General features: G+C 35.0%; 1 protein-coding gene and 1 pseudogene across 1 annotated transcript; both read left to right on the top strand.

Moving 5' to 3' along the window:
* Positions 1-440: 440 nt before the first annotated feature.
* Positions 441-4845, top strand: LOC135231865 (olfactory receptor 8K5-like). Its single transcript, XM_064289064.1, has one exon. It carries the CDS (start codon positions 3867-3869, stop codon positions 4791-4793), a length of 927 nt encoding a protein of 308 aa, XP_064145134.1. The 5' UTR covers positions 441-3866; the 3' UTR covers positions 4794-4845.
* A 4476-nt stretch (positions 4846-9321) lies between these two features.
* Positions 9322-14713, top strand: LOC135232063 (olfactory receptor 8K5-like; annotated as a pseudogene).
* Positions 14714-15218: the final 505 nt, after the last annotated feature.

Here is a 15218-nt window from a genome sequence, read left to right as displayed (position 1 = left end):
TTTTAACTAAGCTGAGCATCCCCTGAAATATGGGAATAATAACCCCCCCAAAAAATATGGGTTAAATGATGGGTTTAATACATGTATGAGTTAAATGATATATTTATAACACAATAGCTACTCCCTTTTTTGGGGGGATAATAAAATTAAAGAAGAAAACCCTAATTAATGATGATACTGGCATTGACTATTTCATCATGACTCTGCAACTGTTCCAGCTCTACTAGGATTGAGCTGACGTATAATTTTGCTTTTTGTTCTATCTGTAATTCTTGACTGTGTATGTCAAGATGAGTACCTTTACATTATGCAGGTCCCATGGGACTATATCGAACACTTTTGTTTCTTTCATTATAGTACCCTATATATATATATATATATATATATATATATATATTTTTATATATATATATATATAGCATATATATTTACTGGGGATATTGCAGGATATGCTAGATAATGAGCAGACACGTCAAGGCAAATTTTTTAATTCCCTCAAGATGATTTGGGCATTAACTAGTGAAATACAGGCTAATTCTTCAGGGAACATCACAAAGCAGGGAAAATCATAAATTCCTCCTACCGAAGAAAACAAAAGAATCATTTGAGAAAAGAAAAGCTGATACTTTACTCGAGGTAAGTGGATAAGAATGGTCTTTCATTCTGATTGTCACATGGATTTTGGTCATTTACCGAGACTCCTGACTGCAGACACCATTATGGCCACTCACAAATTCTCTCTGCAACTTCACCAAAAATATTCGTTTTCTCTTTTGTAAATTAAAATTACATGGAACTCTATGTTGTTTTTAAGACATTAAACCTTATAAATTAAGAGTGTGTCCCAGCTCTGTTTTATTTGTGGGAGATGCTAGTGGCATTTGATTACGGCAAATGAAGAGGGAGATAGAAACACATCAAAATTTCTTCACCAGTTTAATTTAATATAATATTTTATGGTTAGGCTTACTTTGGACATATAGCATCAGGAAAGAAGAATTGCTAGAAAAGGACATCATATTTGGTACAGTAGGGGGCTAATTGGATGGTAAAGTAGATGGACACTTCAATGGAATAGATTGACACAGTAGGCAGAACAATGGAGTCAAACATACAAACGATCATGAAGATGTCACAGGAATGGATGCCATTTTGTTCTGTTATACATGGGGTCACCATAAGTCAGAGCCAACTCAACAGCAACAAATGACAATAACAAGTTCAGGTTAGGATGCCAGATGTAACACAGAACACCAAGATTCATTGGGATTTCACAAAAGGAAATATTTTTTTTCTAGAATAAGTATAATAAAAACAATACTGGATAAATAAATATTCTTTTAGTGTAAGTTTGTCCAATGAAATATTTGGTAAATAACAAATATTGTTAGTAAAGCGATGTACCATGTGCATTTGATGAACTTTAAATGATTTTTAGATAATAATTTCCCATGAAAACATGCCATTTTTGTTGTTGCTGATCATGATAATTATGTTTGTTTTTGTTCCAAACTAGTTGTTTACTACAGGTTGTTCAGAATGGGCATTACAAATTGGTGATATAGACTGGCAAATAGTGTGATTTTTAAGAGCTACAGTGTATGAAGAACTCTCTGCACCTAAAATAATTCCTACCTAATATTATCATGTCTGAGGATTAAAAAATCATTTATTCATTTATAAACTTCTATATTCTGCCTACTTCAATGATGATCCCTACCCAGAGATATTTAAAATACACACATTTAGATGTCCAGAACAAATCAGGGATATTCTTCCCCAAAAAGGAGAATGAGCTGGGTCAAACATCCAGACATCTTCAGAGGGAGGTAGTGACTGACACTGAAGATGTTAAGAGACTCAGTACACACTAGAATAATTCATAGAGAACACTGAAGAATTAAAGACAGTAGGATGGAACTAGAAATTTGAATTTGTTTGCTCAATCTAGTATTCTACAGTAAATATCTATGATATCAGGCCTTGTGATATAGCAAATTTGAGATAAAGTTTTCAAATGCTGTTGGAGAGGAGAGACCCATGAGGGAGACCAAAACTAAGTGCAGGAACAGCAGAAAACCTTTTCTAGGAAGAAGGGGTGAAGATGATTCATAATCTCCAGTATTGCCCCCCAACCTTCCGGATCAGGGTGGAAAATTGAACCAAAAATTTGCAGATTCTTAGAATTACTACCTGTCTCCTGAAAGTTCCAGCCAGCCACAGGTTAAAAAACCTATCCTTAGCAGATATTTCCCTGTAACTTATGTCAGGACTTCAGCTACTCCATGCCACATTCTAAGACCTTGTCAGGGTTCCATAAGTTTCTACCTGATAGTTTCACAGGCTAAACCTGGGCATTCTACCACATTATAATAATTCTATGGTATATTTTATGTCACTGAGGATTTGGAAATCTACGTACTGTTTAAGTGAAAATCATGCGTACAGAATACTAGCTTTTCTTTGATAGGGCAATGAATTTGAGAAGAAGTTAAAAGGGAATTCAAGTGGATTAAGCTAAAGAAACTTCATTACCTTCAGTCAGCACAGGTCCATTGTGATTAACTGTTTTTCTTTGTAAAATTTTATAAAACGAAGGGGCTGGTGTTATTGCTAGGACTTTTGGAAATCACAGTCCTTTAACCTATGAATTGCCAATTGTAGAGCTCCAGAAGCAAACTGATAATTTGCAATACATGATGTTATAAATGCAAACATATGTATTCCAAATACCTTATAGAGCCTCTCATCTCCACGTTGTTTCTTATGTTAGAGGAAATAGACCATACACAATTACATGGTCTAAATCTCTGAACATTGATATAAACCATTAATTTTAACAGGTATGGATGCAGATCTGTGTCTTGAAGAGCATACAAATTTGAAGATTTTCATTAAAACAAGCAATATAAATCCAAACAGAAGCAGAAATGTGAATAGTTATTTAAATGAAAAAAAATAGAAACAGAATTAGATTATAAACAAATTGATCTGGATGACAAACATTATTAAATGAAGAAATACAAACTTTCATAAATTAAATGCAAGACACATTTTAGCATACTGGGTGGTAGGCATGTTCTTAGAAGCTATTCTAACACCAGAACAAAAACATTATTAAATTATACATGTCATTGTTTTGAACCATAAAAACAAACCTTCTTAGCCTCAAATAAAGTATCATTAACTCAATTCCCATTCATTTTGACCCCAGAAATGCCTATTGACATTTGGTGAAGTGTAATGGAGAGGATGTCAGAATGGCAAGAGAACGTGCCTTTAACTGATCATGGTTATAATATTTTACTTTCTCAACACTTACAAAGATGAATCACCCTGTGAGTGCATTGTTAAGGACTCACTGAAGGTCTTGGAAGAGGACAGGGCAAATGAGGGGCCATAAAACTGGTGTTTCATTAACTTCATGTTATCTCTTTCACTCTCTTTAAGAATATCAAAATCTTACAAATATTCTCAGACAAAAAACAGAAGTGTATTAAAGTAAAATGGTGATGCCATTGTGTAAACAAGGTAAAATATATTTCTCCATTAACAAAATCATGTGTTTGTTACTAATGAATATAAATAACAAATAATGTTAACCTGATTCAGAATTTAATCCATGCTGTATCAGTAAATAATGTGTTTTATACAGATTCCTCGTATTCTGGAATGAAGGAGGTTCTAAAGATTATTTTAACTTCAAAATAAGACGTAGGAATTGTTTTTCTCCCCACAAATATAAAGTAAGAAAGCAATGGTGGTTCGGGGGTAGAATTCTTGGCTTCTCTTTGTTTACACGGGAGTCTATGAAAGATAATACCAACCACTCTGGGTTTTTCCCCCAGAAAAGATAACTGAACTAAATGGACCAAAAGAACCTAACGGTGATGACTGAATTCATTCTAATCAGAGTCACAAGGCGCCCTGAACTGCAGCTGCCCCTTTTGGGGGTCTTCCTCCTCATCTACATGATCACAGTGATGGGAAACCTAGGCCTGATCATCCTGACCAAGGTGGACTCCCACCTACACACGCCCATGTATTTTTTCATCAGACACCTGGCCGTCATTGATCTTGGTAATTCTACTGTCATTTGTCCCAAGAGCCTGGTAAATTTTGTTGTGCATAAAAATACCATTTCCTATTATGAATGTGCCACCCAGCTGGCTTTCTTCCTTTTGTTCATTGTCAGTGAATTTTTCATCTTGTCGGCCATGGCCTATGACCGCTACGTGGCCATCTGTAACCCTCTGCTCTACAATGTTATCATGTCCCCAAGACGTTGCCATGTGCTTGTGGGTATTGCGTACCTCTACAGTACCTTTCAGTCTCTGATGTTCACCATTAAGATTTTCACATTGACCTTCTGTGGCTCTAATGTCGTCAGTCATTTCTACTGTGATGATGTTCCCTTGATACCTATGCTCTGCTCAAATGCACAAGAGGTACAGCTGTTGATCATAATGTTTTCAGCATTTAATCTGATTTCCACCTTGTTGGTTGTCCTCCTGTCCTACCTGCTGATTCTGATAGCCGTATTTCGAGTGCATTCTGCTGAGGACAGGAAAAAAGCTTTCTCCACATGCGGTTCTCATCTGACAGTGGTGGTTGTGTTCTATGGGACTCTATTCTTCATGTGTGTGCAGCCCAAATCTCCTCATTCATTTGAAACTGAGAAAATAGCCTCTGTGTTTTACACTTTAGTCATTCCCATGCTTAACCCCTTGATCTACAGTTTAAGGAACGAAGAAGTAAAAAATGCCTTCCACAGGATCATTAAGAATCCATGAAATCTTTGTATTTAATATTCAAAATGCAATACTGTTTCAAGACAAATATCTCTGGATGATATTTCTACAATGCAGAATGACATTCTGTTTGGCACCAGAGCTAAAACTAATTATAAAGCAGAAAGAAATACTGGATGTCCTTTATATAAATTCATATTAACTCTCGTAATATATATCTCAAACTAAATGTCATTTCTTCTTCATCACAGCTTGCTTCCTATTCCTTTCTTCCTTACGAGTTTCCATAGAACCTTATAGTTCCCTCATGGAAACATTTATTACGCACCTATTCATAAACCATGCGTTTGTTTCAATCAGGTTTTTTTTCTTTCTTTCTTTTTTAAGACAGGACTCTTATCAATCTTGCTTTCATGTCATTGCTGAGGCTAATATAAGAATGTAACCAAAACTACAGACAAAACATGATCCGTGCTTCTATTGACCCCATGAATGATGTGTTAGTCAACTGTCTTTTCTACTTGATAATCACTTCTTATCTATGTTATACTCCAGCATGTATGAGTTATGGGAGGTAATTTTGATCTTTTGACATCCTTCCTTCTGAGTTAACTATCCCTGCAGGCTGATCCTTACTACCATATACTTCATGCACAGACAGTAGTTAGAAAAGGAAATATGGATAACAAAAAGTGAATAGAGACAGGGTGGTGAATAGGAGGAAGTGAAAAAAAAGATATTAAGGATGCCTGTTGTGAAGGACTAAAGTATTTATTAAAGATAATAATTGATAGAGATTATGATGATTAAAAAAGTATTGCAAAACCAAGAGAAAGTATTGACGTACTTTCTAATTCATATTTTCACTGTGTCAGAGAATATTATATGTGTGCAGGAGGAAGAACAATGTATCAATAGGGCATGTTATACTACAGTGGAACAATTTTATTGCTGAACACCCACATATTTTACTAAAGGCAAAATGTGGATATTGTTCTCTTTATCTGTAGAGGATATATAAAGGAAGGTTAGCTAAATTCTGATGAATGAATAGATACTCTACCGAAGTAGTAGTTACTTTCACCATTAATTTCTATTTATTCTCAAGAAGGCTTTGGGAACAAATATTTATAACTTTTCAAACTTTCCTCCCTTCTAACAAAATATCTTCCTGTCTTCCATGTTGTCTTCATCTTCGTTCATAATATCAACATTCCTTACCCCGCTTTGGTTTATTCTGGTCTCCACAATGATGTGTTCCACTAATCCAGAGAAGTACAAACTTTAATACATCATACCTAAAGTACATATTTTATGTATTTTCTTGGAAATCTAATCATATGTGACAGAGCTAGAAAATATGCATAAAACTCAATACTGAGCTAAAAGAGAAACCTCGTCAGAAATGCAGAATGATTGCATAGTTTGGTAAGAATGTAAACTGTTCAAGAAATCACAACAACAATTTATGTCAGGAAATCTACTCTGGTAAAAAAGGTAAACAGAAAATTATATAAGTAATCATAACACCCTATTTATTAATACAATTACAGGTTTACGTATTTCAATTTGAAGTATTATTGAGTATAATGTAGTTTACATATTTTATATGACTTATATATACATATATATGTATGATTTAAGACTGTACTGAATCAACAAAAAGGGAAATTAGGAGCTCGAAAAAGTCAATTTCAGATAAAAGAAACACACACTTATTTGTATACCTACCTTTGCCATGGCAACTTCCAATCATGTTGACCACATGTGTCAGAACAGAACTCTGCTTCGTAAGGGTTTAGGGGGTGATTATTCATCAGTAGAGCACAAAGCTTTTCTTCCAGGAATTCTTGGGTGAATTTCAACCACCAATCTTTTGCTTAGCAGCATGTGGTTGAGTGTGTGTATCAATATAAATGTGCATGTATTATGTACGTATAAAGGCAATGAAGAAAAATGCAATGTCTAATACAAATGGCACATTCAATTGATTTTTTAACACAATCTTTTATTCAATATAAACTTATATATTTATTAAGCCAAATGCTAAATATCTGTATCCTCATGAAACATATATTTTTTTCTGTATTATGCAGAAAAAACACCATTCTTAAAATTCCAGAACTCAGAAGAAATGGATAAATTGAAGAGTTTGATCAATAGAGCATTAATAGACAATACATTAAAGAGGTGAAAAGTGTATTTATAGTAATTATTTATTGAGGTGAAATGCACAAGACAAAAAATGAACCGTTTAAAAGTGTTCAATCCACTGGCTTTTATTATATTCACAATATTGTGCAACCAGCACATTTACCTAGGACAAAATAATTTGTGTCAGCCCCATAGATGTCCTCTTATGGATTAAGATATCTGTCCTCAATCCAGTCACCTCCACACAGCTGCTGACAACCACCAATCTGCTCTTTGTCTCTGTGAATTTTCCTATTCTGGTTATTGCATATAAATGGAAAAGTTCAATATGTGATCCTCCGTTTTTTGCTTTTCTCATTTAGCACTAGATATTTCAGGTTCGTCCGCACCATAGTATGTATCGCTGCAGCATTTTTTTTTATGACTGAATAAAATTTCATTTAATGAATACACCATATTTTCTTTATCTATTCATTTGTTGAAGGACATTGTGTTTCCAAAATGCATCAGTGTGTACCCTTTTGATCAGTGCGTTTCCTGTACGTAAATTTTCCTCAATCCTTGCACACATGGAGGTCATCAAAAAAAGAGAAATGGATAAAATTTTTTGAGACAAGATATATTCTCTTTCAACTAAATTTGACTCACTGTGAGGTTCTACTGAACATCATTCAACACTGGTGGTATCTACTGTTGGTTTATGTGCTAACTCATTGTATTCCGGTAAATCCTGTGGGTTTGCCAGATGAGAGAAAAAGGCAAATATATCAGTTATTTAGAGATGTGGGCCATGAGACAGGTTTTAATCTCAAATCCTCTAGTTATTAATTGTCCTCACAATTATTGCTAGGTTTGAGTCCATTTCTGTAGCCACTGTGTTAGTCCATCTTGTTGATGGTCTTCCTCTTTTTCACTGACCAAACATCATGTCCTTATCCTGGAATTGATCCCTCCTGATAACATGTCCAAAGTAAGTGAGAGGAAGCCTTGGCCCTCCTTGCTTCTAAGGAGCATTCCAGCTGTACTTGTTTCAAGACAGATTTGTTTGTTCTTCTGACAGTCCATGTATATTCAATATTCTTCACCAATACCATAATTTAAACACATCAGTTCTTCTTCAGTTATCTTCTCTAACCAAGGTAAATTAGAGGGTATTTCCACAAATATATAAGAATGATTCTGCTAGATTTGTTTTATTATAGGCCTAAGTTCAAGTGGTATATAAGAATTGTGGCATATTCACAAGTAGAATACTACACAGCAATACAAATATGATATGGAAAATGTAAAACGCAGTATGGTGATTCAAGGAGGACAAACAGAGTATTTATCGTATGATTTGACTCATGTGAATTTCACATACTGGGAAAAGAAACCTAGTGACAGAACTCAGATCAGCAGTTGCCTGGGGATAATATAAAGCTAATCCCTTAGTGACATAAATGGTCAAGGGTGTGGAGGGCATAGTGTGAAGGAACTTCCTTTGTATTGACAACGTTCTAGATCTTGATTCATCTTGGTACAAATAAAACGCATTTGGCAAAACTCGTCAATGTGTATCCTTTTGATCAGTGCATTTCACTGTAAGTAATGTTTCCTCAATTCTTGTACATATGGAAGTCACCAAGGAAGGAGGCATGGATAAAATTTTATGAGATGAGATATAGTCTCTTACCAGTAAATTTGACTCACAATGAAGTTCTACTGAACATTATTCAACCCAGGTGTTATGGTAGCTAATTTCAAATCCTTTAGTTGTTAATTATGTATTTCAGACAAATTATATATTTTAGCTTGGCTCAATCTCTTCTGAATATGAGAACACCAGTTGCCTTAGAGTAGATTCTGACTTACAGCAACCCCATGTGTGTCAGAGTAGAACTGCACAGTATAACGTGTTCAATGGCTGACTTTTTTGAAAACTAGAATGCCAGGCATTTCTTCTGAGGCTCCTTCTAGTAAATATGGAAATAGTATGGGTTAAATTATGAGTTAAATGTTGGGATTAACATATGTGTGTGTTAAATTATATATTTATAGCACAGGGCCAGGTACATATTTCTTTTGGTAATAAATTCAAAGAAAAATCCTATGTAATGATGATAGAGGCATTTACTATTTCATCATGACTTTGCAACTGTTGCAGTTTTACTGAGATTGAGCTGATATCCATTTTTTTCATTGTGTCTATATTTCTTGACCATGTAAATGAATGAATACGTTCACATCATGTAGATTCCATGATACTATATATATGACTTATGTTCTGTTCTTCCATTGAGTTACCCCTTCCTTCTTTTCACTGGGGAATATGTAAGATATCTTGGATAATTAGCAGGCACAAAAAGGCAAATTTATAAGTCCCTCAGATGTTTTGAGCATAATCAGTGAAATGCCTGCTAATTCTTTGGGGAATATGACAAAGAGAAGGGAAATCATAAATTCATCCTACCAAAGAAAACAAGAGAATCATTTAAGGAAAACAAATCTGATTTCCTACTCAAGGTGAGTGGGTTGAAATTCTCTTCGATTCTGATTATCAGGCAGATTTCAGTCATTTACCATCACTCTTAACACCTGAATGCAGACACTATTATGGCCACTCACAAATTACCCCTTCAGCTTTGCCACGAACATTCATTTTCTCTTTTCTTAACTAGGATTCCGTGGAGCTCAACGGTGTTTTTAGAACATTAAATCCTATAAGTTAAGAGTGTGCCCCAACTGTATTTGTTTTATAGGAGCTGATATTGGCATTTGATTACTGCAGGTGAAGAGGGAACAAGAAATACTTGAAAATTCAGCACCAATTTAATTTACTAAAATCTATTAGGGTTAGACATACTTTGAGTGCTTCATCAGGAAAGATCAAATGCTAGAAAAGGACATCACATTTGATCAAATAGAGGGCCAACAAAAGGAAGGAACTCTCAATGGGATCAATGGGATGGATTGACACAATAGTTCATACCAATAATGCACTCTAACATACCAACAATTATGAAGATGGAAAAGGAATGGACGTCATTTTGCTCTGTTATACATGGGGTCACCATAAGTCAGAGCCAATTTGACAACAAGAAGCAACAACATCAAATTAAGGTTAGCATTGCCAGATATAATACAGAACTTCCAGGCACAACTGAATTTCAGCAAAATATAAAATTTTTTTGTTAGAATTATGCCCGAGACAATATTAAATAAATAAATATTTTTTCAGTATGAGAGTGTCCAGTGAAATATTTGTTAAAAAATGAATATTGTTAGTACAGGTGTGCCCCATGCAACATTTGTGATATTTTGAACAATTTTTACATAAAATTTCCCATGAAAAACACACCATTTTTTGGTTGTTAATGGTGATAATATTGTTTGTTTTTGCTCTTTGTTTTCCCTAGTAGTTTCTTTACTAATGGGCTTGATTTTTCAGTATGGGCAATTTAAACTGATGGAGCAGACTGAAAAATACAGCGTTTTTTACGAGTTATGGAGTTATGAAGAACTCCTTGAACCTAAAGTAATTCCTACCTGATACTACCATATATGAGGACTGAAAAATAGTTTATCTGTACACTTTTATATCCTTTCTTCTTTAATGATGATCACTACTCAGAGATATGAAAAATGTACACATTTCGATGTCCAGGACAGATTAGAGGTATTCTTTTCCAAAAAGGTAAAAACTAGACGTTTTCGGAGAAAGTTAGTAAATGACACTGAAGATGTCCATAAACACTAGAATAATTGTTAGAGAACATTGAAAATTTAAAAGTCATAGAATTAGAAGTAAAAATCTGAATTCTTTACCTCAATCCAGTATTCTACAGGAAAATCCTATGATTTCAGGCTTTGTGATACAGCAAATTTGAGATAAAGTTTTCAAAAGAACATAGGTTTAGAGTTCTTATTCTGTGAGGCAAGAAAAAAAAAAAAAAAAAAAAAAAGGACCTGGAAAAAAGATTGGAGCTGAGGGCAGAAATAACAGAAAACTTATCTAAAAAAAGAAGGAACAGAGGTGACTCACCAATCTCCAGTATCACCCTGCCTCCCAATCTCCTGGCTCAGGCTAGGAAAATCAGCCCCCAAATTAGCATATTTCTAGGATTACTGCTATTCTCCTGAAAATTCCGTCCGGCCTCGGGATCAAAAGTCATCCTTACAAACATCTGTCTGTACTCCAGCTCTGAACTTCAGCTAGTCCATACTGTAGACTTAGATCTTGCCGGGGGCCCCTAGAAGTTTCTAATAGTTGTGCAGACTAAGCATGGACATTATACCACATGATAATAATTATATCCTGCATTTTATATCAGTGAATATTTGGAACATCACTTACAGTTCCAATTGAAAATCATGCTTACAGAGTCCTGGGTTTCCATTGAAGGACAATGATGTGAGAAGAGGTTAAAAAGGAAAACAAGTGTATCCCACTAAAGAGATTCATTTGTTCCAATCAGGTAGTTCAACTTCAAGTTACTGACTTTCTTTGTAAAACTTCATGAAACAAGGTACAGAAGTTATCACTTTAAAAAAAAAATCACTAAGATATTTGAAAATCACACTCAAACTGTATAAATTATCTATTATATAGTTCCCAAAATAAATTGACTGTTTTCAGCACATGAAGTAATAAATTCCCAAATAAATATTCTAAATGCCTTATGGAAGCTACCACTTCCATAATGTCATATTAGAGGAAATAGAGTATATACAATTAAGTAGTCAAAATCTTTGAATGTTGATATAAGCATAGATTATAACAGGTATATATCCAGATCTTGTGTGTTTTGAAACTTATACAAATTTGGAGGTTTTCATTAAAAAATGACATGCAATTATAAATACAAATTGAAGCATGAACGTGAATATTTATTTGGAATGAAAAAAAGAAAAGAAACAGATTTCAATATAAAACTGACCTTGGTCAAAAAATTATAAAATCTATACATATAAAAAGAGTTTATTAATTATATTCAAGACACATCTCAGCATACCAGCTGCTAGGTGTGTTCTTAGAAGATATTCCAATAACAGAATCATTACCTTATTAAATGATACTTTCTGTTATTTTTGAACCATACAAATATACTTACTAAACCTCAAATAAAGTATCATTAACTCAGTTCCTATTTATCTGGGCCCCAGGAATGTCTGTTGACACTCCAAGCCAAATTGACATTATGTGAAGTACAATATAGCAGAAGTCAGAATGGGAAGAGACTATGTCCTAAATCATGATTATGGTGGGCAAACCGTGCCTTCACAGTGGTCAAGTTTTCTGTTACTAAATGGAAAGTTGGCAGTTGGAACCTTCCAGCTGCTCCACGGAGTAAGATGTGGCGGTCTGCTTCCATAAAAATTACAGCCTTGGAAACCCTATGAGGCAGTTCTCTTTTGTCCTATAGAGTCACTATGTGTTGTAATTGACTCGACAGCAGCGGGTTATAAAACAAGTTTTACTAGCTTCATGTTGTCTCTGCTTCTTTTTCTAAAACTATCAAAATCCCACATAAATTCTCAGACAAAAATGAAGTGGACTAAAGGAAAACTTTGATGTTATCTTGTATTTAAAATATACTATTTCTATTTCTACTTTTTTTTTATATTAATATTACAGATTTTTGAAGTTAAAATAAACTTTAGGATCTCCTATATTGCAAAATAGGGGGATCAACATAAAACGCATTATTCATTGACACAACATAGATTGATTTGTGTTGAGTTACTTTAGAATTCAATCTATGTTATATTAATGAGTAATGTGTTACATGTGGATCCCCCTATTGTCGGATGTGGAAACCCTGGTGGTGTAGTGGTTATATGGGTTCAAACTCAAATTCACTAGGTGCTTCTTGGAAACTCTATGAGGCAGTTCTACTCTGACCTATAAGGTTGCTTTGACTAGGAACTGAATCCCTGGCAATGAGTTTTTTCTTTTCTTGAGGGATATAGAAGTTTCTAAAGTTTACCTCAACTTCAAAATCAGATGAGGAGCCCTGGTTTTACAGTGGTTAAGTGCTTGTCTGCTAACAGAAAGGTAAGCCACTCTGGGGGATAAATATGTGGCAACCTGCTTCCATAAAGATTACAGCCTGGGAAAACCTAGGAGAAAGTTCCATTCCATCCCATAGGGATGCTATGAGTCAGAAATGACTCAACAATGGCACAAAATAACAACAATATGAAGAAAATGATCACTGGCTGTTCAGTGGTAGTCTTCTGTATGGGAAACCTAGGTTAGATTTCTGGCCAGTACACCTCATACACTACTGTCACTGTGTCTGTCTGTAGCACATTCTGTATTGCTAGGATGCTGGACAGGTTTCAGTAGAGATTCTAGACTAAGACTAGCTAGGAAAAAATGCACAGTGATCAAATTCTGAAAATCAGCCAGTGAAAACCATATGGAACACAAGGGTCCAAACCAAAACAGATCATGGGGATGGTGCAAGAACCGGCTGTGTTTTGTTCCAGTGTGGTTGTGGTCACTGTGAGTCGAGCCTAACTCAATGACATATAACAACAAAAGACATGAAAAAAAGTTCCATTGCTCCTAAAATATTATAACTTATTTAGACAATACTACATGAAAGCTAATACCAAACCCTCTGTTTCTTCCCAGAAATGATAAACTGGACCAAGTGGGCCAACAGAATCTAACAGTGCTGACTGAATTCATTCTAATGGGAGTCACAAGGCACCCTGAGTTGCAGTACCCGCTTTTTGGGGTGTTTCTCCTCATCTACATGATCACAGTGGTGGGCAATCTGGGCCTGATCATCTTGACCAAGATGGACTCCCGCCTACACACACCTATGTAGTTTTTCATCAGACACCTGGCCTTTATTGATCTTGGTAATTCTACTGTCATTTCTCCCAAGATGTTAGTAAATTTTGTTGTGGATAAAAATACCATTTCCTGTTATGCATGTGCCACACAGATGGCTTTCTTCATTTTGTTCATTATCAGTGAACTTCTTATCCTTTCGGCCATGGCCTATGACCGCTATGTGGCTGTCTGTAACCCTCTGCTCTACAATGTTATCATGTCCCAAAGACTTTGCCATGTGCTGGTGGGCATTCCATATCTCTACAGTACCCTTCAGTCTCTGATGTTTACCAGTAAGACTTTTACATCCATCTTCTGTGGCTCTAATGTCATCAGTCGTTTCTACTGTGATGATGTTCCCTTGCTATCTATGCTTTGCTCAAATTCACAAGAAATAGAATTGATGCTCCTAATATTTTCAGCATTTAATTTGATATCATCCCTCCTGGTTGTCCTGCTGTCCTACCTGCTGATTCTGAAAGCCATATTTCGAATGCATTCTGCCAAGAGCAGGAAAAAAGCTTTCTCCACATGTGGCTCTCATCTGACAGTGGTGGTTGTGTTTTACGGGACTCTATTATTTATGTATGTGCAGCCCAAATCTGCTCACTCATATGACACTGACACAATGGCCTCTGTGTTTTACACTTTAGTCATCCCGATGCTTAACCCTTTGATATACAGTTTGAGGAACAAAGAGGTAAAAAGTGCCTTCCACAGGGTTTTTAATAATTGATGCCAACTTTACATATAATATTCAATATTCACCCTTGTTTTAGTAAAAACTGCCAAAGGCAATGTCACTTGATAATATTTTTAATAGATATAAATGCACTCCTTTTGGTTCCAAGGCAGAGGCTAATTATAAGTCAGATACCGTTACATTGTTTATAGTAAGACAAATTAACCCTTTTTTACATCTCAAATTAAGAGTCATTCCTTCCCCAATGTTTCTTTCTTCCTATGCATTGCTTACTTACATGATTTGATAGACCCTCATACTTCCACAATGATAAATTTGAATACACTCTTGATCAATAAAACGTGATTGTTTCTGTCAATTTTTTTAAGGACAGGCATCTTCTCAATTGTTTTCCCATCGCATTTTCTAAGCCTGAAGCAGCAGCGTAAATAATGCTATAGTCAGAGTTCTAGTGTCCTATTAACACATGAATAATTTATGTGCCCTTTTGTTGTCAATCAATTCTACTGTGAAAATAAATTCTTAGCTATTATGTACTAAATCATGTGAAGTGGACTAGATAATTTTCATTTATTAGCATTTAATTTGATTTCTTTCTTCTCTGCTTTGCTTTGGCATAGATAGTGCCCTAAGAAAATATTTTAAACTGGTAAATAAGAAGCTAGTAAACAAGCAGTTAAATAAATTCTAGGGTATTTGATGGCTTTAACAAACAAAAATTTATTCTCTCATTGTCTAGTAGTTCAAAAGTCTGAATTCAGGGCATGAACTCCAGGGGAAG

Source organism: Loxodonta africana, chromosome 7 (assembly GCF_030014295.1).
Source record: "Loxodonta africana isolate mLoxAfr1 chromosome 7, mLoxAfr1.hap2, whole genome shotgun sequence".
Lineage (NCBI taxonomy): Eukaryota > Metazoa > Chordata > Mammalia > Proboscidea > Elephantidae > Loxodonta > Loxodonta africana.
The sequence above is the reverse complement of the archived record's forward strand: the minus strand, read 5'-3'. Positions and strand labels throughout refer to the sequence as shown.

Coding starts and splice junctions, on each gene's coding strand:
- LOC135231865 (XM_064289064.1), top strand. CDS start 3,867: ATGGACCAAAAGAACCTAACGGTGATGACTGAATTCATTCTAATCAGA.